The sequence below is a fragment of the Simochromis diagramma genome, unplaced genomic scaffold (genome assembly GCF_900408965.1).
Source record: "Simochromis diagramma unplaced genomic scaffold, fSimDia1.1 OVJJ01000438.1, whole genome shotgun sequence".
In the NCBI taxonomy this organism is placed as follows: Eukaryota; Metazoa; Chordata; class Actinopteri; order Cichliformes; family Cichlidae; genus Simochromis; species Simochromis diagramma.
This window is the reverse complement of record NW_024387263.1, coordinates 1,360,838-1,388,439: the sequence shown is the minus strand read 5'-3', so window position 1 is coordinate 1,388,439 and position 27,602 is coordinate 1,360,838. Positions and strand designations below refer to the sequence as shown.

General features: G+C 45.5%; 2 protein-coding genes across 2 annotated transcripts; both read right to left on the bottom strand.

Annotated features, from left to right (window-relative positions):
* Window positions 1-13,674: 13,674 nt before the first annotated feature.
* On the bottom strand, window positions 13,675-19,485 carry rbm15b (RNA binding motif protein 15B). The gene has a single exon (XM_040002301.1). The coding sequence runs from the start codon at window positions 19,205-19,207 to the stop codon at window positions 16,670-16,672; it is 2,538 nt and encodes an 845-aa protein (XP_039858235.1). The 5' UTR covers window positions 19,208-19,485; the 3' UTR covers window positions 13,675-16,669.
* Window positions 19,486-20,054: 569 nt separating this feature from the next.
* On the bottom strand, window positions 20,055-26,619 carry manf (mesencephalic astrocyte-derived neurotrophic factor). Its single transcript, XM_040002304.1, has 4 exons — window positions 26,416-26,619; window positions 24,706-24,833; window positions 22,253-22,394; window positions 20,055-21,854 (listed from the first exon to the last, which is right to left on the bottom strand). The coding sequence occupies exons 1-4, from the start codon at window positions 26,501-26,503 to the stop codon at window positions 21,670-21,672; spliced, it is 543 nt and encodes a 180-aa protein (XP_039858238.1). The 5' UTR covers window positions 26,504-26,619; the 3' UTR covers window positions 20,055-21,669.
* Window positions 26,620-27,602: the final 983 nt, after the last annotated feature.

Here is a 27,602-nt window from a genome sequence, read left to right as displayed (position 1 = left end):
CTAGCTAGTTTCCATCTAAAGATGACAGACTCTGTTCTGACTGAACTACGAAGCAAAAGCCTCAATCCCGAGCTTCACGTTTACACTGAAATGCCAAAGAATGGTCGTCCCTGCCTAACACCACCTGAATCATAACTGATGGGTTTATGTACTGAACAGTAATTCTGCTTTTCCTCACTTCCTGTCTCTCAGCTCCTGCTCCAATCATGGATGCTCATATGAAACATGATTAAAGTTTCACAAAATGAGGTTGACATGCGTGCAAGTAATCCCCGAGAGAGGAAAACATAAAACATATGCTCTAAACGCTATTTTTGGATCGTATGATGTCATAGAGAGAATCGCAGACACGCATTGGGGGGGGGGGGGGGGTGGCCAAAGATGACTTGACACACCAAGACCCCGTGTGAGGATTATTCTAAACTGTGAATCATGCAAAGCTACTCTAGGAGAGCCTGAGAACAAAAAGCACGTCCAATCATCTGCTCATGTCACAACTGACAGCCTCGACTTAAACACAAACAGAGCTGTTAAACAGCACAGCCACACAGAAAATTACTGCCGGCGACATTTATAAGTCGATATGGATCAATAAGAAGAGACTGAGCGCTGCTGTCGGTTTCAAACCAACGGCGAGGAAGAAAAATGTGGCCAATTAACACGCAGCAACATGGTACCCTGCAAAATAAAGTCCATATCCGGAGCTCTGCACAGAAGATACAGGACACGGTAACACACACGGTAACACACACACACTATGTGAGCAGGGCTTGGCTTGACTGGGGGTGCTTTGTTCATCCATACGGCCCTTCTGCCTGTAAAAGCAATCCAATCAACATGCGCACACACACAGAGTCAGATGCTCCAAAGGTCTGACTATGCAATCACAAGACCTTATCCATCAAAAATGACAGGAGGAGGTGGTGGAGGAGGAAGGGAGATATGAGGGGAGGATGTGATATATAGGGTTAGTAATAAAAGTGGGGAGGGAAGGGTGGGGATGCTGGTGTGGGTGAGGGCAGCCACGACCTCCTGCTGATTTCCCTCACACGGATGCTGCACTGGAAAAAAAAAAAAAAGTCTTTATCTTTAAAATGTTGCCGCTCTGGAGGGAGACGCAGTGGCTGCTCATATACAGCACGCCCAGCAGGGGAGATTACTACTGTGTGTGACATTTGCTTTGATATACAGATGCCAAGTTCTAAAGAAAAGGATGAACACATACAGGAAGGAGGAAAGAGACGGACAAACACAAACTCTTATAAATATCACGTGAAATCCAGGATCATCAGTCACTGCTAAAGGGCGCAGAAAGAAGCTGAACAAGGAGAAAAACTCGTTGAACACAGAGGAAAAATAAAAACTGCTTTTAAGTTGCTGCTTCACTGCTTCGACTGAAGTCCTGCTCCTCACATACAAGGTCTTAAATAATCAGGCCCCATCTTATCTTAATGACCTTGTAGTACCATATCACCCTATTAGAGCACTTCGCTCTCGCTCTGCAGGCCTACTTGTTGTTCCTAGAGTATTTAAAAGTAGAATGGGAGGCAGAGCCTTCAGTTTTCAGGCCCCTCTTCTGTGGAACCAGCTTCCAGTTTGGATTCAGGAGACAGACACTATCTCTACTTTCAAGATTAGGCTTCAAACTTTCCTTTTTGCTAAAGCATATAGTTAGGGCTGGACCAGGTGACCCTGAATCCTCCCTGGTTCTGCTGGAGGTTTCTTCCTGTTAAAAGGGAGTTTTTCCTTCCCACTGTCGCCAAAGTGCTGCTCATAGGGGGTCATATGATTGTTGGGTTTTCTCTGAATCTATTATTGTACGATCGCCTTGAGGCGACTGCTGTTGTGATTTGGTGCTATATAAATAAAATTGAAGTGAATTGGAGCTCTGAAGGCCTCGGCGGTCCAACAATCGTCCACCAAGCAACATCAAGTTAACATTTTTAGCTTTTCTTGACAAAATCAAAGTCTGAACAGAATTAGAATAAAAGCTCTACATGTTTTTTTCACTTTGTCAGTCTACTGAAACTGTTTTGAGACAAAATAAAAAAGAAACAAAGAAAACAGACTATCGTGGTCTCCTGCTTTCAATTTCAATATGTCATCATCAGAAGGAAGAAAACCAACATCATCTCCATCAGTTCCAGCTGTAACCATCACAGCAGAAGCTCACTGTGGCAGAGAAAAGGTGTGCAACACTAAAGGTGAGGTCAGGAGTTCAAACAGGTGTCATCAGATCAAAGACACATCCAGCCGTGGAGCATCACAGGGACAGATACTGCAGATGTGCCATTAGTTGGAGAGTAAACGGATGCTAAGAAACGATTTGCAGGAGGAGCAGAGGAGAGGACTGAGCTGCTGGATTAAGAGACGATGGATGTTTGGCCTCTCAAGCCAGCAGTTCCTCCTCTAAGCTGCCATCTGTCGGCACAGTGCCTCAGCCTCAGGCTGGAGGGTATTACTGACCAAAGGATCTGACCTCAAACACTTTTCCAACCAAATAAATGACCCAAAAAGCTCCACACTTTGCAATTAGATCTCAAATCCACATTAAAACACACTTCAGCCTTCAGAGGAAGAGGTCTGTTCACCTTGATGGAGGATCCACCGACCCACAGCAGTGCATGATCGCACCGACAGCCACCGTATCCTGAAGCCTGACAGCTGAGCAGGTAAAATGCAGAAAACACAATTTCCAAGTTCCTCATCTTGTCCCGCTCAGAGACATGTGAGGCACCTGGAGCACTTCCACCAAAGCAGCATCAGGATCAGCTCATCTCCAGCATGAAAAGAACTTACATAAAACAGGAAGTTCGTTACTTACTTATGCATTTGCATCTGCTGCTCCTGTAACCTCCATTTACAGGCAGCCAGTTTAGAAACACCTGAGTCAAGTAACCTCTTGATTTAATCACCTCTGTCTGGTTGGCAACAGCGCTGCGCCCCCCTGTGGTGGGAGGTTTACCAACCAAAGCAGCTGTGAGGCTTTTCTTATTTCTCTCATTTGTGCCTCCTCCTCTCCTCCTACCTGTGCTCAGGAGGACAGATATGACCAGGCTGTGGGAAACTTCCCCGTCTCGACCCCAGAGAAGCTTTTATGTTCCTAATCCTTTTACACTTTCAGAGGCGATGCCTCCACATGCCGTCTGTTTAGCGCTCATGTATTTTCACCTAAATTTAAAAATAACTCTTTAAAAAAGGAATTTAAAAAACCTCTCAGACTCCTCATCCACCTGCTTCACCCAGTTAGAGGAGCTTCCCAGTCTTTGCTCTTAAGCTGCACTGACGATGCGTGATCTCGGCTCCTGTCATCGTCACATTATCGGACCGTTGGCTGTATTTGCCAAAGTTTACTGAAACACAGGATCGCCTGCTTTCCTTCCACTCAGCTCCAATGCGTCCTGTTAGCGTGCTCTGCCCTCGTGTGGCCTGAAAGACTGACAACATGCAGGAAACCCCCAAAATCCATAAGCAGCAGTTAAAGCGATGGAGCTGCAGGCGGTTTTACATCAGACAAAATGTGGAACAGATTAAAAATAAATAAAGACGAAGCCATCGTCACGAATGAACCTCAAACATAAATTGCTACTGTGTAAAAATATCAGAGATGAAAATGAACACAGTGCTAACTTTATTTATCAGGCCCTTTATTAATACCGCTGCATCCGCCCTGTGAAAAGATTTCCTCTGCACATCGTCGGCCTCGCACTGAGGTAATGACAGTACGGGTGCAATGACTCTTTCAGATCCCGCGAAGGATTCTCGGGGCTCTAATGTGCAGCAGGAAATTGTATTCATGGGGGAAAATGGTCTGGAAAAGCTCAAACGTTTATTACGTCTCATATAACGACTCGTAATGGATGGCAGTGCGGTTCTGCAAGCCTGTGAGCCTCACTGTGTTTTCCCTGTGCTCTCAGTGAAATGATGTTAAGAGAGGAGCGCTCCACTGTTTACAGATGTCTGAAGCATTAATGGTGCATCATTAGAGCAGAGACGAATCCGGTGATATCATTTCAGAAGCTTTTAAGCTTCTTCTGCATGTGTAACAGGAAGAAGACACATTTCTACTCTTCCTCGTGTGTCATCGTCTTCCAAGCTAAGCTGTGGAAGCTGTGGAACATCTCAGCGAGAACCAGGAGCTCCATCTTAGGATGCTCAGGTCCAAGTCTGTCGTGGTCCTGGGTCGTTGATCCAGTGCTCTTGACTAAACATTAAGGTGTTTCTAGAGCGACTCATATTTCCTGGTTTCGTTTTTCTTGTTGTTCATCCCTGGTGGTTCTTGTTGTCCCGTCCACTGTAGTCTTCGTCTCTATGTTGTGTCTTTAGCACGCTCCTCTGTGTTTCCCTCTCCTATTGTTAAGCTTGCATGTCTTTGTCTGGGTCTCACGGTGGGTGCCACTTCCTGTTTTATTTTGAAGCTACCTGGTCTCAGGTGTGTTATGTTCAGTTTTGCTTCCCCTGTTCCGTCCGTCAGATTTGTTCCTGCTGTGTTTCCACCTGTTGTCCATCCTCTGTGTATTTAAGTCTCCAATTTATCTCTGTTCCTCGTCACATCATCAGTCTTCATGCCCTCCCACCATGTCATGGTTCAATTTCAATGGACTAAACAAGTATTAGCAGCCAATCACAAGCTTGGCCTCTGATTCAGAGACAGGAAGTACAAACGCAAAACGATAAAAGGAGTGAATCAAAAATCAAAGGCGGGTCTTATAAGGTCAGAAAAGCCACATTTAACCAGCATTCATCACCAGCTTCATTCATCTCCTTGCAGGCTGCTCAGAAACCTCCTCCGTTGTTCTGACTGAACACCATGCTGTGAGCAGGTGGTCACCAGCTCCTTCCTCTTCCTCCCAACAACCGCCTCCTCTTCCTCACCTTCCCATGCCCTCACGTCTCCACAGCCTGTCAGCTCCAGCTTTGATCACCACGCTCAGTCCTTCTCCCAGCTTTTCTTGCACTCCTCCTCCTCCTTCATCCTCCGAGCTCCTCCTCTCAGACAGCTGTGATATTTAACCACCATTCATCAGTGGCTCGGCCTGCTGAGAAATCTGTGCTGTTGTTTTGTCGGTACGCCACGCTGTGAGCGATCAGCCTCCCTCTCCCACTCCTTATTTTCCTCCTTCTCGCCAGCATCTTGCTCCCTTCTTCCTTCCCTCCTCTGATGCTTTCCCAACCCCACCCATTAATCTCCATTTTTATTCCTTTGAAGTCTGTTCTCCTTCCTTCTTTCCTCCAACTCATCTTTCTGCAAACTAAATGTTTCTTTGTGCTCAAACCTCGTTTCCAAGTTTCCATGAAAGGAGATCTGGGAAACCTCGGAGTCGATGTTTTTCTCCCCGGAGCCCCTTAAAAACACAGCTGCAGCACATCCATGGATGGAGCTTGGTTGGTGCACTGTGTGGCCTCTCTGCTTCATGATATATCAGTCCAGCATTGACTACGCTGAGTGCCACTTTTGTCCTTATGTGGTGTTCCAATCATTTGTGTTATCTTTGATTTAATAGAAACACCCAAAGCGCCATAAAAACTATTCGGTGGTCATTCTCGGCCTCTCCAGGTTTCTCTCAGCGCTCTTCGTGTAAAAGACGTGAAGCTTATCGGGACTTTTCACAGCGACAGATCGAAAACCCCACAGCAGCAGATTAACAGCCAACCTCGTGGATCATGTCAGACGTTCTCTTGAATGACGTTTGCTTCTTCTTCCTGCTGCACGATGGCATTTATCTACACTGTGTCCAGTCAGAAGACGGTGTATACATTACCCTCTTTTTCACAGATGCCTGCATGTTTAGAGCCAATCATCGACGCCACAGCGAGGTGTCCATTTGTTCGTCCACAGAATTCAGTCAAACTTCAGTCATCATCCAGCAGGTGTTTGCCTGAACTGTGCTCGACGAAACATTTGTCAATTTACGGTAACCTGTGAACTGTGATGAGATGTTACTGATATTCGGTTGTGTGTTCATGCTAGCGATCAGTGGACTCTGTCTGTAAGCTAACGTTAGCCAGTGTTGCTCACTGACGCTGACTTCCATGCACTGGGAAGTGTGAGCGTCACAGGGTTTCATGGGAAACCTGATCCGAGTCCTTTAGGCAGAAGTCTGTTAGAGGCAGACTGTGCTTTTTTTAGATGGTGGTAATAAAGACATGACATTATGAATGAATACATGAAAATCTGTGTTCTGTTGCTTGTTCGTCTTGTTGAGCTTCACGATATATCCTGATTTATAAGTGAGCAATAAAAACCTCATCACTGCTGCGCAGGACAGGAATCTGTGTTCATTTTGGTTCGTTTTAGCCAGTTTGATCCATTAAAATCAGCCTGAATTATGTTCCTTGTTCCTCTATGACGATCGCGTCTCTTCATCTTCATCTCGACTCTGGGTGGTTTTCCTTCATCCTGCTTACATCCTCTCCAGCGTCTTCCTCCTTCTGCTTTTCCCTGGCACAGGCTTGCTGTTTCTCTCTCTCCTTCTGCTCTCGCACTTTGATCAGCAGACATCCGCCCTCCTCTTCCTCCTCCCACTCCTCATGTCTGCCTTTTAAGTCTCATCCTTCTACCTCATAGCACAGCCTCGTGTTTTTTTCATGCACTATATATCCTTCTCTATTCCCGACTTCCCTGCTCTTCTTATTCTCCTTAAACCTGTTCAGCTGTCTTTTCTTCTCCTCATATCAAAATGTTTTTAGTTTCCATCGTCTCGTAACTAGCACCGCCTCCTCCATCACCCTGTGCTCTGCACGGCAGACAGCTGTGATATTTAGGGAGCATTCATCAGCATCAGCAGTGAGCTCATCCCTCTTCAGGGCTTGTTAGAAATCTCTTGTGCTGCTCCGTGTGTGCACCGTGCTGTCGAGCACGTCGCTTCTCTGCTCGCAGCAACGTTTCAGATGAAACATGAATTCTGAAAATGTCTCCCACTGTCCACTTCAGTCATTCATAGATTTACCTCACTTTGTTTACAGCTGGATAAGAGGCCCAGATACGGAAGCTGTTTGATTCTCCTTCGAATGAAATGGTAAATGGCCTGTATTTGTATAGCGCTTTTACTAGTCCCGCCTAGGGACCCCAAAGCGCTTTACACACCCAGTCATCCACCCATTCACACACTGGTGGAGGCAGCTACAGTTGTAGCCACAGCTGCCCTGGGGCAGACTGATAGAAGCGAGGCCGCCATATCGTGCCATCGGCCCCTCTGGCCAACACCAGTAGGTGAAGTGTCTCGCCCAAGGACACAACGACCGAGACTGTCCGAGCCGGGGCTTGAACCGGCAACCTTCCGATTACAAGGCGAACTCCCAACTCTTGAGCCACGATCGCCCGGAAAGCAGCTCTATTCTCCTAAAGCTCTCACAGACATGTTCTGTCACGTTCAGTTTGATTCCAGCTGCCACATTCCAGATGTGAGACCACTACCCCTGCACGGACGAGTTCAACAGAAGCTTTCGGGGCATTTTAACTCCCTGAAAGTAACGTTGTTGGGAGAAATGTGAAGGTATGTGGTTTATTATTATTGTTTAATAAAAACTAAATTGCACGTTCTGAATGAGGAGGGTCAGAGTTAGGTTGTCAGCGATGTGTGTGGTTCAGAATTGTTTACAACACTTCGAAGTAACTGTTGTTGTTAATTGGTGCTATATCATTAAACTGAATTAAACTGAACAGACCCTACAATATTAAAGATATGACAGGACAAAGATACGCTGTGGAGGAGAGCCAGCAGAGCGGCGTAGAAACACATAGTGAGTGAAGAAGAAACGCCCAGTGCATCATGGGAATCCCCCGGCAGCCTACACCTACTGCAGCATAACTAAGGGAGGATTCAGGGTCACCTGGTCCAGCCCTAACTATGAGCTAAGTGTTGATGGAGAAGTTTACAGAAGGTTAGACGGAGCTTCACTGTGTCTTTGTGGATCAGAGAAAGCAGATGATTGTCTGCAGAGAGAGGAACTGTGGTACTGCGAGAGGAAGTCAGGAGTGGCAGAGAAGTGTGTGAGCGTGGTGCAGGTGTACGAGGACAGAGAGACAGGTTGAGGTGTGGAGCGGGTGGAGACAATTCTCGGGTGATGTGTGACAGAAGGAGAGCAGCAAGAGCGAAATGAAGGTTTAAAGACGGTGGTGAGAGCTGCTGTGATGGTTGGGAGAGGGTGGAGGCCGAGCTGAAGATGTTCAGATGTTCACTGAGCAGCATGGATCAGAAATGAGAAGAATGGTTGTAGTGAAGGACATCCAGAGGGTTGGTGTAACATAGGAGGATGCTGGGATAGGAGGAGATGGAGGCAGATGATCCCTAAAAGGAGGAGCTAAAATAATAATAATAATAATAATGATAATAAAGAGAAGAAGAAGCTATTGTTGGAGTAGCTGAGAACCAAAGAAAGAAGAACAGAGAACAGTCGATGTTTCCAACACTCTGACTTTCACAGAGCTCGTCTGGCATTTCTTACTCGTTCCCTGAATAGATTTCATTGAATCTCCAGAGACTCCACATTAACATTTCATCGGGCCTCCGTTTCCCGCCTGTATCGCAAAACCCTGCAGAAGCAGCTGATGGTGGTGCTGTCAGAGAGACCGAGCAGGACTGATAACGAGAGGAAACCAGGGAGATATTTTTCAGCCGGCACAATCTGGAGAAACTCAGAATCACCTGCGGAGCAACAGATGAGCTGAATTTAGTCCACAGATTCCACAGCAGCCGCTGCACAGACCAGACGATGATGCACAAGTTAGTAAAGAAATAGGTCGAGTGTTCCCAACATGGACCGTTTTGTAAAGGACAGACAAAACTGGAGTTACTGCTCTGTAGATTAAATAAGCCTGACTTACTTATCATGATCCTTTCACTGTACTCGTGCCTGCTGTGTTATAAATTATAACCTGTCGGCTAAAACGAATCATTTAGTTTGAGAATAGAGAATCATGACCTCATCAGATGGGATCATTCGTGCTGTGGGACGTGAATTTTCTCCTTCTCGTCATCGCGATCTTTCCACTCTCGTGTGTCACTCATGCCCATGTGTGACCGAGCAGAAAGACGAGGGTGATGGTGTAAAAAGCCCTTTTTAATTGGATGAATACATTGGAACAATTTCCATCTAGAAGAGTGTAATGAAATCCTAAACAGAGCTCAGCCCAAAACGACGTCAGCCAAACAAAACCTCATTTAAGATTAACATATCTGACCTAACAGACACGGGTGGATGTATAACACGAGCTAACCCTCACCTCGCACAAAAACAAACACAACAAATAGTCATGTCCCCTGCTTTCAGTCCACTGATGGATTCTTCCATTTCCTGCTGATCTTCTGTAAAAAATGAAATATGTGCACCCATCTCAAACAACAGTGACATGAAAATATGTGAATATTTTAGTGTGAAAGATACTAAAGAAATACCAACACTGAAGGGCAGGGGTGGATGAAGTGCAACATATGAGCTGTGGACAGGAAAGAAAGATGTGACAGTTTCCGGTAGCAGGAAACAGCTTGAATATGTAAGAGCACATGCCAAAGGAGAGGAAGCACGGGAATGATCACACAGGCATGAACAGCAAGGGATCATCACACAGGAGGGACAACAACAGCCACCCTGGAGGAGGTGATCAGCGACAGACTGCCTGTCCTCCATAACACACCGGACAATCTGAAGAGCAGTTTCAGCAACAGGTTCCTTCAACCTGACTGTCGGGAACATTACAGGACGTCGTTCCTTCTGCTGCTGTCAGACGGGTCAGATCCACACATGTGGAACAGGATTAATCACAGTGCATCCCGTCACTTTGTACACCACATACTTTTATATTTATATGTATATCTCTGTATTTATCTCTTTATCTTAATATGTATCTATCATAACTCTGTAACTCTCATTTTATATGAATGCTTGTTGTTTGTTGTATACTTGCTGCTATGACAACTCGATTTCCCTCTGGGATCAATAACGTTTCTCTGATTCTGAACAGGATGTAAACTTCATCAGAAAAATACGCTTCAAAATAAAACCGAAAATAAAAGATGTTACACGGAGACACAAACCAGAAGAACACGCGAGGAAAAAGTGTTTCGACCGAACAGGGAGGGAACAGGGAAAAAAACCACAGAAGAAGAAACGATCAGCTTCAGACACGTGAGGTCAAAAACCACAGAAGAAGAAACGATCAGCTTCAGACACGAGGTCAAAAACCACAGAAGAAGAAACGATCGGCTTCAGACACCTGAGGTTGTGCTGAAAAGGATGAGACCAAACAAGGCAAGTAAACAGTTTTTAAAGGTGAGATGCAGAAGAAAATCACAAGCAGTCAAAACAGCCAATTACACCCTGGTGGCTGAAGTCATAGATTTTCTGCGACTGCACTTTATTTCTTGTGCAAGTAAAGAAAATCCCGAGACGATGATATAAGCGGGCCGCTCTTCATGGCTCGTCCTCTCAGAGTCCCCAAACACAAACATGAAAGCTGCCCTCACGGTTTGGACACAAAATGAAACAAAAAGGTGAAAGTGCCACCAACATGATGGGCAGTAGGACCCAGAGCGTCTCTCTCTAAACTAATGAGATATGAAAACCGAGCTGACAGAACAAATCCGACTTCCAGGACTTCCAGCACAAAAGGCGAGACAATAAATCCCTGCAAAGACGCAGGGATCTGGGCATGCAGGGAGGCTGCATGCCCCCATCCTCCTTTATGTTGGGACAGGAGAGACATCGATGACTCCACCTGGCACACCTGAGAGCGAGAGAGGGTGGAGCAGAAAAGTAGTGGAAGGAAAGAGGAAAGATGGGGAGGATTCCTCGGGGTTGGTTTCTGGGATCAAACCTGAGCTCGAGCTCATTTTTCTGGCTCGTATTAACAAACACTGGCGCGGCCTCTAACACCAGCGGCCTGCAGGCTGCGTCTCGCAGCAAAATCCCGTCTTAAGTGGATGAAGCCGGCTAATTCAGCCAAACTGGCGCCGCTGATCTGGTCGCCTGGCCGCACATCTTCAGTTTATTTTAGCAGCAAACAGCGACCCAAACATCACCACATTTATCTCCTTTCACTGTTTTACCCGTTAATATCAAACTAAATGAATGAAAATAATCACACTGATTTGTGATAAACAGGAAAATCAGGAACGTGTCCTGACAGCTTTCATGTTTTTACTGCAGGGTAACAGGATCTGTTCCCTGAGTCTTCACTGACATCCACCCCGATGCTTCGGGCTAACGCACCATCAACATTTCTAGTTTTTCAGCACTGGGAATGTTTGAGGCGTGTTTGCACCAGCAGCAGCTTCCTGCCTGCCCCCCGTGTTCAGAGTCCGGGCTCAGACGAATCCCTGCGGACGCCTCGGATGTCGGGGAAGGATCAGAGTGTCTGAGTCCAGCCCACCTCGGCCTTTTCTGTGCTCGTGCTGCCTCCTTGTGTTCAGATATTGTTCTTCTTTCATTCAGGACGGTGAAACAGTGACCTGTGAAACCCTGTTTGACTAAGTGAGAATTCCTGGGTCAGTAAATACACGGAACAGGAAGCTAAACTCCAGCCTGACCTGCTGTCTCTTTCTCCCTAACGTATTTAAAACGCTCGTTTCAGCAGCTGCTTTGTGATGATTTGAGTTTCAGTGCAGATGCTTCTCATTTTTCTCTCATTGGGGAGAATTTTAGGTGATTTATTAGAATTTATTATAATCTCTGGCTGCCAAACAAACGTGTGGGTGACGAGCAAGAACAGCATCACAGATTTCAGGTCTACTAACAGTAACTCAACTTTCTGATAAATGTCTTAAAAATGTCGGACGGGCCTTCCTGAGCAGGAACCCTGCATCACGGCGTGGCGTGTTACCGCTCGTCTTCTCGGCGATTGTGGTCAAACATGCCTTTGAATCATTAACAAGCTCCTGCCACGTAGTTTTGGGCCGATACGCCACCTTTCTCATGGCCATCCTTGAACGTAGCTCCAGGCCGAGGACGATCGATGGGCGTTCACATTTCTCCATTTCTGAATAATCACACCAACAGTTGCCACCTTCTCATCGGGCCTCTCGCTGACGGTCCTGTTCTCCATCCCAGCCTCGTGCAGGTCTTTGCTTCGTGACTCGTCCCTGACGTCCTTCCACAGCTCGGTGGGTTTTGCTCACGGTGGCAGAGAGCTTGGAAGAAACCGATTCTGTGGACAGCTGTGCTTTATGCAGATAATGAGTTAAGATCAGGAGGCTGTCACAAGGTCATGGAGGAACAATTCTGACTGGTTTTAAAGGATCAAACACTTATTTCACTCAGTCGTACAGAATTCAGTTTATAACTCTTATGTAACGTCTCCATTAAAATAAAACTCCCATAAAAACGAGAGAATGTTCGTTTCTAAAGTCACAAATTCACCAGATGATCAAATGAATATTTCACCCACTGTATAGGATTCAAAAACCTTTCTCTTTTTGGCATAAATAGGCTTCCATACACGGCTAATTTTTCTAAAGAGGTGCACTGACAGACCAACAGCTGGGTTACATGTAAACACTCTAAAAGGGACTAAAAAGGAAAATAAACCATAACATTAAAGACTTTATTTCTTTTAATATTAATATTAATAACACCTCACTGAGTGCTGACATGTGATTTTTGCCATTTCCTGTTTCTTATTAATACTGTAAAAAAATCTGAAGATAATTTGATAACAGGAATAATTATTAAAATGAGTTTTAACATAAACTTGCGGTGATTTAGGACTCAAACATGAACGGGTAATGATGGCTCTAATATGCTGACATGCATTTGATTCATTTAAGGCTGTCACATTGATGAGAGTCACATCTGAACATCAAATTTCAATATCACATCAATAATGTGTTTAACGTGGTCGTTTGTTCACTTTTGGCACTATTTTCAGTTCATTTCCAAAAAGGGCGACAAACACCGAACAAAGTATTACTGCTAATTTGATCATAATGATCACGCGTTATATTTTAACCATGAGAATTATAAAGTGAAATTCTTCGTAAATGTGCTGGACGTACTGCATCACAGTCATTTATTCTGGGAGGTGTGGAAAATATTTACAGTGGACATGGACATCGTAACGTCCAGATTACCAGGAGCTGTCTTCACGGCACAGAGCGACAAACCCACCTTCTTCAAATCAAATAAACTTGATGCCAAACGTTTGTACTACGTTTAATAAAAGTTTCCAGAGGTCATTCAGGCCGCATCTTCACTGTGAAAAAGGTTGTGAAACATAAACCAATACTGGATATTTTTTATCATCATCACTCTGTAAAAGTAAAAAAACTAAGTTAACTTATAATAGTTAAAATATGTTTTCTGTCAGAGAACAAAACTTTATTTGCAACATACAAAACTATCAGAACAACGTAAGCATGTTTCCTGTTAGCAAAGCTAAATGCATGAACCGTCGAGCCTCAAGTTTAAAACTATTTTTTCAAAATAAAAAATAATAGCTAGTTCAGCACCTTGACCTTGGATGACCTCTAGAAACGTACTAATATCTTTAAAATGACAGCAGCACAAATGTATGACATCAATTTTGTTTGATTTAAAGAAAGGGGAGAGGGGGGGGGGCATCTTCACTCACATCACAAACCTTTAAGGGAAACTCAAACAAGTGAAATCTGATCAATTCTTTTCATTGATTGACTGATTTGTTTATTCATATGTTACAGTTTTCAAGCTGTTTTTTTAAGGAACTGTTCAAATAATATTCAAAGGTGCATCCTGGAGAGTTTGAAATGTTCCCACCATAATTTTTTAATTAACGCTTGGAAAGACTAAAAGTACGGAAGCCCATGAATGTCAAGAAAAGACAAACTAAAACAGAAAACATAAGCTGTCAATTCATTTTCTTCCAATTCAGCACTGCATGGGCTGGAGGCTAACCATCATTATTAAATATATACAAATTTATTTTATTTACAAGAAAGATATTTTATCTTTTAGTTGAGAAAGTCAGGCTTGTGACTTAATTACAATTTAGTTTTAAGTCAAAATTTAAAAAAACAAAAGAACAGTTATTGCCATAATTTTCTTGCAGTGATATATAAAAATCACGAACAAACGTCAAAGAAGTGGAAACTGAAAAAATATAATTTTTTCAGCACAACTTAGATTTTTTTTTTTTTTTTTTTTTAAATCAAAATGAGAGAAAATACCAGAATTTAAACAACACACCGAATCATGTAATTATTTAAAAATAAAACATGTGTTGGGTCAAAAAGCCAAAGTTAATTTCACTCTTTAACATTTTCATTATGGCTTTGGACATGACCGAAAACGAGTAAACAAAAAAAATAAAATCACGGCTAACCTTCATCCTAATTTTTTGTCTTACTGGCATTAACAGGCTTCCTTATATCTGTGCTTTTCTTCATCATCATTAAAGCATAAACACGGACCGAGTCGCTCTCACACCATCGAGCTGTATAAGAAACTCAGTTCAGCTCAACTCAAAGCTTCTTTACTTTTTCAACTGTTTATTCTAATTACTGTAATTTATTGGCTTCATTATTTATTCCGCCACATTTTTACCTCTCACATAATTTAGTGTCAAACTGTTTTACTCATTACATCTGAATGGTCTTAAAATCAGCCCTTGAATCATTGGTTAAAAGGTTTTATTTGACTAAAATTGACCAGAAAAATGACAATTTAAGGGAGAAAACATAAAAACAAAGAAGCAGGTGTGGATAACAGATGAACTGATGTATTAAAATCCAATAAAAGGTATAAATGTGTACAATATAAAACCAGTAATATGATCAAACATCAGCAGCTTCCTGGAGAAGCTGGCGTTTCTTTTTGTTTTGTTGACTGACAAAACCAAACTTTTTTTCCTGCATGCAACATCGAACACACTCGTACAGCTTCCAAACAAAACACCTGGAATGATTTTAAATCGATAAAAACACTAACTAACATGAACTTTACAGCGGTGGGGACGGAGGGTTGGGAATCCACCGGCCTCACTTAACCAAAAAAAGTCCCAGAAGAAGCCAACAGGGGGAGACAAAGCGCCGCTTCCCCCTCGGTTTACAGTACTCTGAATAAAACCACCCGGTGCTGCTCGGCTCGGACATTCGGGGCAGCTCGGTACAGTTCAGAGAGCGCACGACGACTCCTGTCGGGGTTTAGTGTTGTGTGTAACAGCTTAGAATAGAAAAAGTGCTGCTCTGAGCGATAAGTGTGTGTACTCGTATCGTGAGAAATGACAGTTTAGTCTGAGGGTACTTCCTGCTCTCAGTGTCCTACTTGTGCAGATGTGCTCAACACCTGGCGGCGACTAGACGATGTGAAAACTGAGCAGTTCGAAGAAGAGCACGAAGCAGAAAAAGCCTCAGTAATTATTAAAATAAATCCTCATCATTAACAAAAATAAAAACACTATGAAGTAGAATAACCAAACGTGCTTCCTGACGTCACATTTATGATTCTCAAAGCAAATCGAATGATATTAAAAGTCAAAAAGGAAAAAAGGAGTAAAATGCAGTTTTGATAAAAATAAAATGTTTGAATTAAATTAGATGAGGCCTCAGTTTAGTCAATCAGATGTGAAAGTCTGGAGAGAAACATCAGATTTTACATTTTACTACTATATATAAAATCCATACATTTCAAATTTTTAGACTCTGATGATTCAACGTCGGCTTGTTCCGTTATCGTGACTCCAGATAATCATGAAACTTGGAACAGCTCGGCGGACGCATGAAGAGGAAAAAGTTTTTTTGTGTTCTTGTCTTTAATATTTTATCTCTGAGCTTCTGCTCTTCTTGAAGCACACGTTTAAAAAGGCGCAGCTTTTGTTTTGAAAGGGGACCTTTGACCGTTTCCTGTTTGTATTGTATTTTCTCATCATTTAAGGATACTGAAGTGATCGGAGGATGAGGGCGGGGTCAGCCGACACCTGAGCTCCTGAGGGGGGCGTGGCCTTTATCACATTCAGGACAGAAATACATGAAGTCAAAAATGTACTTTTAAGCTTAAACATCAAAGTGACGCATGGATTTTAGAAACATTACTTTCCAAATCTAAAACTTCACTTCACTTCTTTTTAAACATCCTACTTTATGTTCTGTACCCATGACACATAAACCACAATTTACAGAAATAATGATCAAACTTTTTAAAGATAATTTTTATGCTGTGGTTTTACAGCAAAGTTTGACTTTTTAAACTTTGTGACTTTAATATTAAACTTTGGTTTTATGTGTTCAACAAGTCAAACATCCAGTTTCTGTATTAATTCTGACTTTTTTTAGTCGTGACCTTTAAGATCGTTTTGGTTCACTGCTTCATGATTATGTCTTATTAGAAGTGAATATTTATTGTAATATTTTTCCTGCTTTATTCTGTCTGGCAGTCGGCTGGGTCAAGTTTCCCCGTCGATAAGGTGGCGGCGGCGTGTTTATAATCGCACGGACACGTGTAACAAACGGGCATTTCTCACGATACGACTTCCACAATAAACTCTACTTCCTGCCGGGACCAAGCGCTGCCTGCGTGCAGCGTTTTAGCCTCATTTAAGTGTTTTATAATAATGCATTTTCCACGAGCCCCCGAGGGCGCCGCAGACGTAGTGTAGCTCGCCGTGTTTCATTCATAACATACTGAGTAAAACAATAATAATGCTTTTCTGTCTAAAAACAACATGGAAGTATTCCTCTGCGCTCACACCTGTGCAGGTTCAGTTAGTGTCATTGACGATCACAATAACCATGTGCTCCTCGTCCAGGTTACCCACAGTCCTCTTGGCAGCCTGCAGGTACTGCTGCGAGAACTCGCCGGGCGGAAAGGCGTACAGCATGGCCCCCGGCGCGCCCTCCTTTACAGCGGGGAGGCTCACGACTCCAGCAGCTTCTTTGTTCCGCAGGTACGTCACCAGGTGACGGAGCAAGCGCACCTGCAGGCCCGGCTCGGGGGCGGGGGCCTGGCGGTCGACGGGGCCCTGGAGGGCCAGCAGGATGGCGAAGTTGTCCGGGCGGCCTAGTTTGATGCGGCGCGACACCTCGTCGAGCCGGGTCTGGTCCATGCGGAGCCGCTGGGCGATCTTTAGCTGGCTGGGCTGGTTCTGCAGCTTCGGGCTGTCCTTCATCACGGCGCTGAAGAACGCCGCCCCGCCCTCCAGCAGGTACAGGTCGGTGGGGAAACTACTGTTCTTCAAGGCGAAGAAGCCGTGCCACGTCTTGGAGAGCGCCGTCTGGGCGAACTCAGACAGCGTGCTCGGGGGGGAGGTGGTGTTGGTGTGGATGGCAGCGGGGGAGCCGGTGGTGATGATCTCGCTGTTTCGATGGTGGTGGTGGTTGTTGTTGTTGTTGATGTGGTCGCTGGAGGACCTCTTGCTGTGGTGGCGGCCAGACGGGGGATCTTCTTCACTGGCAGCAGTGGCTGCGGTGGAGTGCCGCACCCCTCCGCCGCTGTCAGGGGAGTGGTCTCGTGGCTCCGTGGTGGAGTCCGGCGCTCTGACCCGAGCTCGGTCTGGGCTCGCATCAGGAGAGACGGTGCCTAGTGGACCGCGAACCCTGGACCTCACCCTCTCCTTCTCCCGCTCCTCCGTCTGCCTCTCAGCGGACACGCTCCTGCTCCGGCTTCTTCTCCGGCTCCTCCTCTCCTCCCGCTCCTTCAGCCAGCGCTCCCTACTCCTGCTGCGGCTCCTGGCTCCTCGCCCGCTCCTCCCGAACGCTTCCACGCCTGCCGTCCTCCTCTCCAGGCTTCGTGTGGGGCTGGTGGGGTAGTCTCTCTCCAGCAGGGCCCTCTCCCGCTCCCGGAGGGAGAGGAGGCTGTGAGAGGGCGGCGAGAGGCGGTCCCTGGCCCCCCTCAGCTCCCGCTCCAGGCTGCGATGGCGGCTGTATGCCTCCCCGAGCAGGTCGTAGTGAGAGGGCAGCGCCACGGGAGGCTGGTAGCCAGGAGGAAATGGACGAGAGGGGCTCTCCTCCACTTTGGCGAAGTCCACCCTGAGGCGGCGCTCGGGGCCCCCCAGAGGAAAGCCCCTCATCTGTGTGCAGGCGGCCTGAGCGGCGTCCAGACTCTCGTACTGAATGTAAGCAAAGCTGTCCCCCTTCACATAGTCTATGTTCCTAATGCTTCCGAAACGGTCAAACTCCCGAGCCAGGGCGGCCAGAGAGTTCCCGGGCCCCAGCCCGCCCACCCACAGCCGGGTGGTGGGGTTGGCTTTGCCATAGCCAATTTTTATGGGGTTGCCTCCGATCAGCCGCCCCTGCATGGCTACTTTGGCCCTGTGCGCCATGTCCAGATTTTGAAACTTCACAAAAGCGTAAGCCCCGCCCTGCCCACGTGAAGGACGTTTAATCACCACATCCTCTATGATGCCATACTTGTCAAAGCCCCTCCTGAGTTCGGCCTCTGTGACGTTACCGTCCAGGTTTCCAATAAACAGGTTGCTGGTGGCCCTCTGGTCGTCCTCAGGTTTTAAATCCTCCACCACGGGCATGGGGGGGAAGCCGTAGGGCCGACCCCGCTCATCCAGCATGCCGTAATAATCCAGCAGCCTCTCCCTCTCCCGGCTCAGGCCCAGCTGCTCCAGGGCGTAGTGGCGGGCCCGGAGGTCCCTGATGTTGCTCACGCCGGGCCCGGGAGGGGACAGGGAGCGCTGTCGGTACGGGTAGGGCGCGTGCACAGGTAAATACCCGACGTCGGGCGGCGTGGCGCTCCGCCTCCTCACGTACATGGGTTCGATTTTAAGCTGCCGATCTCCCAGCACTAACCTGGAGGACTTGGCGTGCCGGGCCTCCTTGGCGTCCTCCGGGTGTCGGAAATTGACGTAGGCGATCCGGCCCAGCTCGGGGGTGTGCGACAGCTTCACGCTGACGTCCCCGAACTTCTTAAACTCGTGGAATAGCGCGTCCTCCACGTCCTCGTCTGACACCTGCGAACCCAGGTTGCTGATGAGGAGCGTCTTGTACTCCAGCGTGCCCGGGCGGGAGGCTGGAAGCTCGGCCGCGGCGGTGCGGAGGGGCGGCCGGCCGAGCAGGCTGAGTTCGTGCCGGTGGTGGAGCTCCAGGGCGGTAGCCCGCTCCTCCCGGAGCCGCGGCTTCTCCCGCTCGCGGCTGCGGCTCCGGCGGTGGTATCCCCGGCTGTCTGCCAGCAGCAGGGCCAGCGGTGGGGGCGGCGGTGGAACCTCCTCTCTCCGCGCACTCTCCCGCTCCCGTATCCGCTTGGCGGCGGCCCTGGACGGGCTCGCCTCTCTCCCGGCCTGCCGCTTCATTTTCAAAGGATGATGGAGCTCAAACTTTTCGGAGCCTGCGATGGGAATCCGGGCCCGGGCAGCGAAGTCCAGGCCTGTTAGCGACGCTGAGGCTGCAGACGGCAGCTACGGCAAACACACGCTTCTCCCCGGGCCGCTGGGTGACCGCACACACGCCGAGAAACGAGCACAAAGTCGGTTAAAAACATATCAGCGTCCGAGGGTCTGCACCAGCGCCGCCATCTTGGACAATAGGAATGTGCGCTTTCCCTCTGGAGGGCGGAGACGTGATGACGCAACCGTGGCGGACGTCATGACGCTGGACGCGTTATTATGGAATACAAAGTCGGGGCTAATTTTATCCTGCTGTAAGCTGCACTTCTTACATATTTATTGGATTTTATATTTAATTTTCTCTCTTCTCCACTAAGCAATTACAACATTCATGAGTATCACTAAAAATGGCGATTCTTTGTGACCAATACTTTATATCATTCATGCACCTTTATTTCTCTGCTTTGCTGCTTGTTGGGATGTGCACAAGATCTTTGTTCTGTAATTTTCTGTTTGAAATAAAGACATTTTGGGGGTAATTTTCCAGCATAGTCCCAAATATCCAGGAGTGATACAGGGAGTAGTAGTTCATAGCTAATGAGAGAAATGCTTTCATGTTTTAAAATAAGTCAGTGGAAAGTGTTCGATCATGCTCAGGAGAGAAGAACAAACTCATGTCTTTCTGCTTGTGACTGGTTTTCCTCCAGCTTCCTTCTAAAGGCAGGCATTAGGCTTTTTCAGAAGCAGCGGTGTGGAGTGTGAGACGTAGACTTAGTGCTACACAGATGTGAGTGCATCACAGAGAGCAGGGCCTGGAGCTTTTCATATTTTAATGAAAAAGTAGAATAGTACAGTTGTAACAAATGACACTGCCTTACATGAAAAGTCACTGTGAGACAACAGCACATTTTAAGTTTTCATTTTTTATATGAAGCATCACACACACAGCTTGTATCACCACCTTTAGCTACAGGTCATCCGTTTATGTCAAACAAAACAAGTTTCATCCAGCGTCCATCGAGACGCCGCCGCAGTCCAGAGTGGAGGGGCAGTTCAGTTCCACCACATGTGAGAAAGAACACGGTAAATGGTTGTTTCCCAACGTTTAGGGACCACGAACACATGAAGCGTCTGAGTGAGCGACATCAAAGGTGGATTTAAACATCTAACGTGGATGTAAAAAAGTCAGAAACTGTATTTATTTATTTATTTATTAGAAATTGAAGAGAAAAAACCCTTAAATATTATCCTAAAAGTTTCCTGCTTTGCTGACAGTCACCCACACTTGTCATCGGTGGTTTGAAGTTTTGTGCTAATCTTTTTCCAAGAGCCGTGAAGTCCAGCACCGCACTCGACCCGGGGCCACTCGTAAATCCTAACAAACCCGAGCGGCAAGCACAAATGATCCAAACAGCGCAGTGGAAGTGGGAACGTTCCGGGAAAAGCAGGGTTTTGCTGTACTTGACACCAGAGAGGATGGTGGAGGGAGGGGCCTGAACCGTCATTTTAACCTGAGGGAGGCGGAGCTTTCTCACTGGCCGAGAAGGTGAGACGGGACGATTCTGCAGAGACCTTCAATCTAACGAGAACAGAAACACAAACTGCAGCTTTCCTGAAACAGATCACGGCAGGGTGGAGCTGAACGAACGCTCAGTATGTCAGGATCACCCACAAGTCTCAGTACATCCACCCGTCCTGCAGTCACCATGGAAACAGCGGAGCTCATGTCAGAGGGGATCTGTGGGAGGAGCTTCTCCGACCAGAAACTTTAAACGTCGTCTCCTCAGGGAAACTTCCAGGTGACATCATCTCCCCGTGTTCTCCACCTCTCCGCCACATGAGCCTAGCTCTGGTATCTTTTCTGATTCGTGTGAGTATTTTCCCCAATTTAAAGGAAACGCCGCTCTGAGCACCTGTTTGGGAACCAATACGATGGCAACGATCAGGAGATCCAAACCCAATCATCTTATTTTAGTCTGGATTTATTATTTTTTGACATTTAGACAAATGAAAAGTGGCCGAATTCTCCATCAGCAGCTCCTGTTTTGATCTTCACATAAATGTACAGGTAACTCGTTACAGATTTCTCCATGTTTGGCTCCTCGGTCACTCCAGGCTCCTCTTACTGTTTGAATTTCCCTCATCACGGCTCAGTCGCACACACTTAGAATTTATAAACATCCGAGTCAATGTGGTGAAGAAAACTGGAGGTCTTATTTAGGCAGTCACTGTGAAGATTATTAACTACAGCTGCTGCTGGCTCTCCCTCACTTAGAAGTACAGATCAGGACTACGCTAACATCTATACTTCTGAAACTGCCTCTTCAAATATTAAAAAAAACAAAAACAAACATGCCCAACAAAACTCCCGCTCCGCCTTCTTCTCTGCGCTGGATTGCAGTCTGATCAGAGTCCATATATTTATGTTTTTACAGGTCTGTCCGTGCGTTGGCGGCTGCCGGCGCGTACTTGGGCATCAGCTCTGTGATTTTGCGGATGAAGTCGGACTTTTCGGCGCAGCCCTTGCACGACTCGCCCCACTCCTCCAGGATCTTCTTCAGGTCCTTCACTTTAAGCTTTTTCAGGTCCACTGAGGTCAGGTCCAACTGTTTATCTGCAAGGAAAGCAAAAAAAAAAAAAATCAATAAGACTGAAATAATCAGAGCACGGCTGATTCATGTGGATTCATGAGTCCACGTGTCGTCTACGAGCAGCTGCGCCGTCTCTGTGAGCGACAGTTTATTCACGTCAGCCGTTTTTAAATCATCTCAGACACTCACCGCTCTTATTTTGAAGGGTCGGTACTCATCGATCAGCCACAGTTAAATTGATGATTTCATGTATCAAACAAAGGACATATTTTCTTAAAGCTGGTTTATAAATAAAATATAATTCTATAAATAATACACCAGCTAAGCTACTATTATTGTTTTTTATTATTGTTGTTGACTTCCTGAACTGTGGGGCTCAACCGTTTGTTAGGCGAGAAGATCCGCACTCTTCCCTCCTCACCGTATTTCAGCTCGCAGATCTGGCCGTCCTTCTTCTTGAGCTTCTCGCAGATCTTCTCCACGGGGACGTGGTAGCTGAGCGGTTTGGAAACCTCATTGATCATCTTGGTTGCCGCGTCACTCGTTGCACCGATGTAGTAACACTGAACACAGAACAGGGAGGAGAAATCAAAAAGTTAAAGACGAATGAAACACGAGCGGCTTCGGTCACTCTGCTGGATTCTGCTGCGTCACGTGCTAAAATAGAAAACGTCTGCTTCAAACGGTTCATCATAAGAGTCCATTTACAAAAACCAAACACAGGAAGGTCCCAGGGAGCAGCGCTGCACCCCCTAGTGGTGGCAAGCTGCCCAAACACAACATGACTGAACTCAAACATTTTCATATAAACTGAGATCACATTCACTTACACCAGGGGTGTCCAAACTCCGGCCCGCGGACCAACTGCGGCCCGTGATCCATTTTTAATTGGCCCGCAAGTAATTTCATAAATAGAATAGAATAGAATATGGCCGCACTTCAACTTTTGCTTGAGTGTATTGCACTTCTTAGTTTTAACACCAGGGGGAGCTGCTGTTGATCAAGGCAGTTGCTCCACCAAAAAGGACAATCACAGAAGAAATTTACCCCCAAGTTACTAAACATGGCAGAACCAAAGAAGCGAAAGGTAGAAAGTGAGTGCAGAAAATTTCAGACACGGTGGGAGAGTGAAGATTTCTTCAAAGAACTCAAGGGGAAGCGTGTCTGTTTGATCTGCACTGAAACTGTGGCAGTTATGAAAGAGGATAATGTACGACGTCATTATGAAACCAAACATCAGGCCTGTGCATCCGACACTGGTGCTGAGCGAGAGCAGAAATTAAAGCAAAGCGTAGCTCTCCTGCAGGGTCAGCAACAGTATTTTTTTCGTGCTCAAATTGTCCAGGAAAAGGCTCCAATAGCCAGCTGTGAGGTCGCCCAACTCATTGCGAGACATGGCGAGCCTTTTTCAGATGGAGACCTCATCAAACACGGCCTCGTTAAAGTCACCGAAATAATTAAACTGCAGCTGTCTGATGAAGCTGTGCTTTTGATTTTTACTCCATCGCAAGTGATGAAAGCACCGATGCCACAGACGCCGCACAGCTGCTATTTTTTTGCGGGGAGTGGACGAGAGCACGAGCGCTTTAAAAATATATTTCACACTGATTGAACATGCAGTGTGTTAATAAGCATGCATGTGCACATGCTTCAAATATCAATAATACGCATGAGTTTTGTCACTACTCTGCTTTTGTGCACCACTTTCTTATATGCGTTTTTCTTGTTAACACACAGAGCACACACCGCTGTGCACAGCGCACGCACACGTAGTCAGCTGATCTCATCTGATGCAGATCTGCTCCTTGATCAAGAAACATTTGTCCGGATTTTTGGCACGAGTGGCGTCGGATCAGCACCGCAGCTGGACGGCCCGATTTACATACCCAGCGCAGCTGATACTCACCAGAAGAATTTACTAAAATGATGCACTCCTGTTATTAAGTCCAGTTCAGTCTGTTAATGTTGATAATGGTTTCAAACGAACATTCATAGGTGTGTTGCTGAGCCTAATAACTTAAACAACAAACTTGAAATGTACCCGTCCCATCTTTATTGTTTTTTCTCTGTGCTGTAAATCTTCTGTCTAAGAGGAAATCTGAGGCTGTTGTGAGAACGAGCTGCCAAAGCTTTTTCTGAATAAATCAATAAAGATCCATTTATGGAAAGCTGTGATGAAGGCAGTTTTGTCTTTAATTATATTCAACAATATAACATATTCGACCACTTTTAAGTGATTTTTCTAACTTTAATACACTAAAGTTAAGGTTATATACCTAATTTCTAGTAAGTGGCCCCGCCTATATTTTTTATGTATGTGGCCCTCAGTGAAAAAAGTTTGGACACCCCTGACTTGCACTGTCTGGGTGTTTAAACAGGAGAAAACTAGTCTGAAAGTCAGAAAACCAGCAAAAAAGATTCAGCTCACAGACACTTTCCACATCAGAGAGCTGCAGGTGCTGATCCTGACACCCGGGCTGTGGCAGGTGACATCAAACCATGGTGATAAAATTTGAATAATTCTTTCAACTGACCAGGATTATGGTTGGGGGGGGGGGGGGGGGGGGGGGGGGCATTTAATCACACTCATTCCTGTAGCTTGTGCCGCAAAACCTCAGAGGACCATCTGCCTCCATCTCGGCACATCCTCCTTCACTACATCCATGAATCTTCTCTGAGGGCTCCGCCTTTAACATTTCCACCATCCCTCCTCTGCACACATCCAAACCATCTCAGCCTCGCCTCTCTAACATTTCATCTCCTCACTCTCATTCACACACACCTGTTCTGACATGTTGAATCTCCAGCTCAGGTTCATTTTAAACGATCCAACCACCTCCAGCTTCCAGAAACATGTAAACGCGTTTTACTCACAAAGCGATTTTCTTTGCCTTTGGTGTCTTTGCAGCTCGCCGTGAGCGCCTTCTCGATGTCTGCGCTGTTAAACTTTACATCCTTGTCCTTCAGCGACTGATAAAACTTCCCCAGGAAGGTCACGCACACTGAAACAGGAAAACAAAAGTCAACTCGACGAGCGGTTAAATCTTTGTGTAGAAAGAAAAACACAAGCCAGTCACAACGAAGTCCCTCATCTTATTAAATATAGATTAGATTTTCCTTTATTTAAAAAATAATTAGGATGTTTAAAATGTGACGACTTCTTATTCATTTTTTCCCTCATTGAATAAAAACTGAATTTGACACTTTGTCAGATAAAAACTAACAGATTTATGTTTTTCACAAACAGTCTGTCATCATACAGAAATGACAATTTCCAGATTACAAAACCTTTAACAACAAATTCTCCAAAACAAAAAATAAATAAATAAAAACAAAAAATAAAAAAAAAAAAAGGAAAAAATTAAATGTTGGGAATCGGACGTACGGAGCCGTCTGCAACCTGAAAGAGTAACTGAAAGCAGCAGAGATTTATGATAGAAACAACTTATTCCGAACAACTAGATGCAAATACTGACACTCGCAGCCTTTCTGAAAAGACCCTGCGGACTTTAATTGGAATTTGCTGTGAGACTGAAAGTTAAATTCAACAGTCAGTGAGAAATAAAACCTGCATGTCTAGAATATCCAGTCAGAGCTGATTAAAACACAAATAAGGTTTAAAAGAGCTTATTTTATTTAGGTTAGACCACCACCAGACGTCAGGGCTGGCCTACAACCTCTGAACCATATGTCAAACACACCTCTCCTGATAGAAACAGAGATGGCATGCTATTTTAAGCCAGAAGGAATATTTCTGTCATGGGTAGAAGCTCCATCAGTCTGTCAAAGCGACTCTAATATATTCTTTATTTATAAATGTAAAACTCTCATTGACATTAAAAAGAGAGATCAGGCCAAGAGGGCAGCAGGAAGTAGAACAAATGTAACATAACAGTTATATTGAGATAGTTTAAGTGGCCAAGAAGGACTGGCTTGTTTATAATGTGGAACAGTATGTACAATAGTTATAAAGTCATAATGATACCTGCAAAACACATCATTAATTTTATATCCAACCTATTGGCACATCCTGTTGATGCTGACTATTTAGAAATATGAGCAAAGATATTAGACTTAAAAAAACTCACTTTGTGGCACAAACTGGGGTCCTGATAGGCCCCTGACTTTAAGGCTCTTTGGTTTTTACACTTCATTTACATGTTCTCAAACACAAACACGTGGTCACTTTTTAAGGTGATTTCTAACCTGGCTACAACAGCCAATCCAACCACTTCACAGGTGAAGCTTCAGACTTTTACATCCTGATGTTTGATTCTGTGTCAGCCTGCAGATATCCCGTCTGTGGCTCGCGCTCACAGGATGCTGCCAGGTGTGTCTGCAGGTGAGTTTTGGTTTACTGGAAGTGATGAAGCTCGTTATTCTGGTAACACGGGAACATTAGCTCTGGATGCTTCCTCCCCCCTCTTTTTGGAATAGTGACACCCCTGTAAACACCAGCTCCGCTCCCTTCGCCACGGTAACCCTGGCAGTGGAGTTTAGACCGCTTTCGGGTGGAGGTCTTTTAAAAGTTGTTGAACCCTGGTCGCTGTAGCTAAGCTAACTGAAGCTAGCACACGGACCTACCTTCACAGTCTCCTTCCTTCAAGGCTTCGGAGGGACCCGGCACGAGAGCGAGGGCGAGCGCCACCGACAACCCGCTCAAACACAACATTTCTGCGAGGATAAACACTCAGAATGCCGCCCGGTTAACCGCTGTTGGACAGGGAGACTCCGCACTCATGGACCGCAGCCGCTTCTGCACAGACGCCGGTAAAGTGAACGATCAGTGTGGTCTTTCCGGCGCCACGTCACGCTACGCCAGCACCTCATTGGTCGAGAAGTCCCACTCGTTCCGGAGTCCTCCACGCATTCGTCTCTGATTGGACGGAGACAGAGCATTCCGGGGACAGCGTCCAGTTGGCGCCGGCTGATTGGTCCACACCCTCACCCTGCTCCCATAATGTATGTCAGCGGAAGGCGACTAGTGGCCCGTTATGGAGGACAAACAGTGCCACATTTACGAATAAATACACAACTAGCTTTATAAAAATGACATTGTTAGTGTAAAGGGACAATCACAATACCGTTATCTTACTTTAGGAAATAAATTAATTTCAAAACAGCCTGACAAAAATGAAACTGGTGAAATATAGGGATACATTTTGATTTCATCATTTTTATTACGAAAGTTTGTATTTAAGATTTTCATTGTTAGTCTTGACATTTATCCAAGTATTTATTAGTCTATTTATATCATTTTTCATCCTCCATGGCTCAGATGTATCTGTGATATTAAATCCCAGTTTACATCTTCTATTTGATGATTAAAAATATGATGAAACTCTTTTGTTGGGCAGAATCGGGTAAGCATAGAAAGTAATCTCTCCTACAACAAAATACTGGCCCAACCCAGTTTTAGCCAGAGGCAAAATTGTAGTGCAAAAGCTGCGGTTTGGTTGCAGGTAGGTCAGAGAAAAATGAAAAGTGAATGGATTCATCAACAGTTCAGAGTTCAGTTCAGGCTACATTTCACTGTGTGTTATACTTGTATAACTATGCATGTGACAAATAAAGAACCTTGAACACTTGAACACTTGAGATTTACTGTTTACAGTCAGAGACTGTATTCTGAGAGCTTCCTGATATAAACATGGCTTTTTACCTGGCTATATCACCTTGGTAACACAGTAATACATCACCTGGTCTGGAGCGAGGTAGGTTCATTTTTATCTTAAAATCAGCTGGAAGTGCCACATTTTCACTGATTTGTA

Excerpts from the sequence above, each read along its gene's own strand:
- rbm15b (XM_040002301.1), bottom strand. The coding sequence starts at position 19,207 with ATGAAGCGGCAGGCCGGGAGAGAGGCGAGCCCGTCCAGGGCCGCCGCC.
- manf (XM_040002304.1), bottom strand. The coding sequence starts at position 26,503 with ATGTTGTGTTTGAGCGGGTTGTCGGTGGCGCTCGCCCTCGCTCTCGTG. Across the intron at positions 22,395-24,705 it reads AAGGCAAAGAAAATCGCTTT|TGTTACTACATCGGTGCAAC; the intron begins GTGAGTAAAACG and ends TTCTGTGTTCAG. Across the intron at positions 21,855-22,252 it reads GATCTGCGAGCTGAAATACG|ATAAACAGTTGGACCTGACC; the intron begins GTGAGGAGGGAA and ends CTTTCCTTGCAG.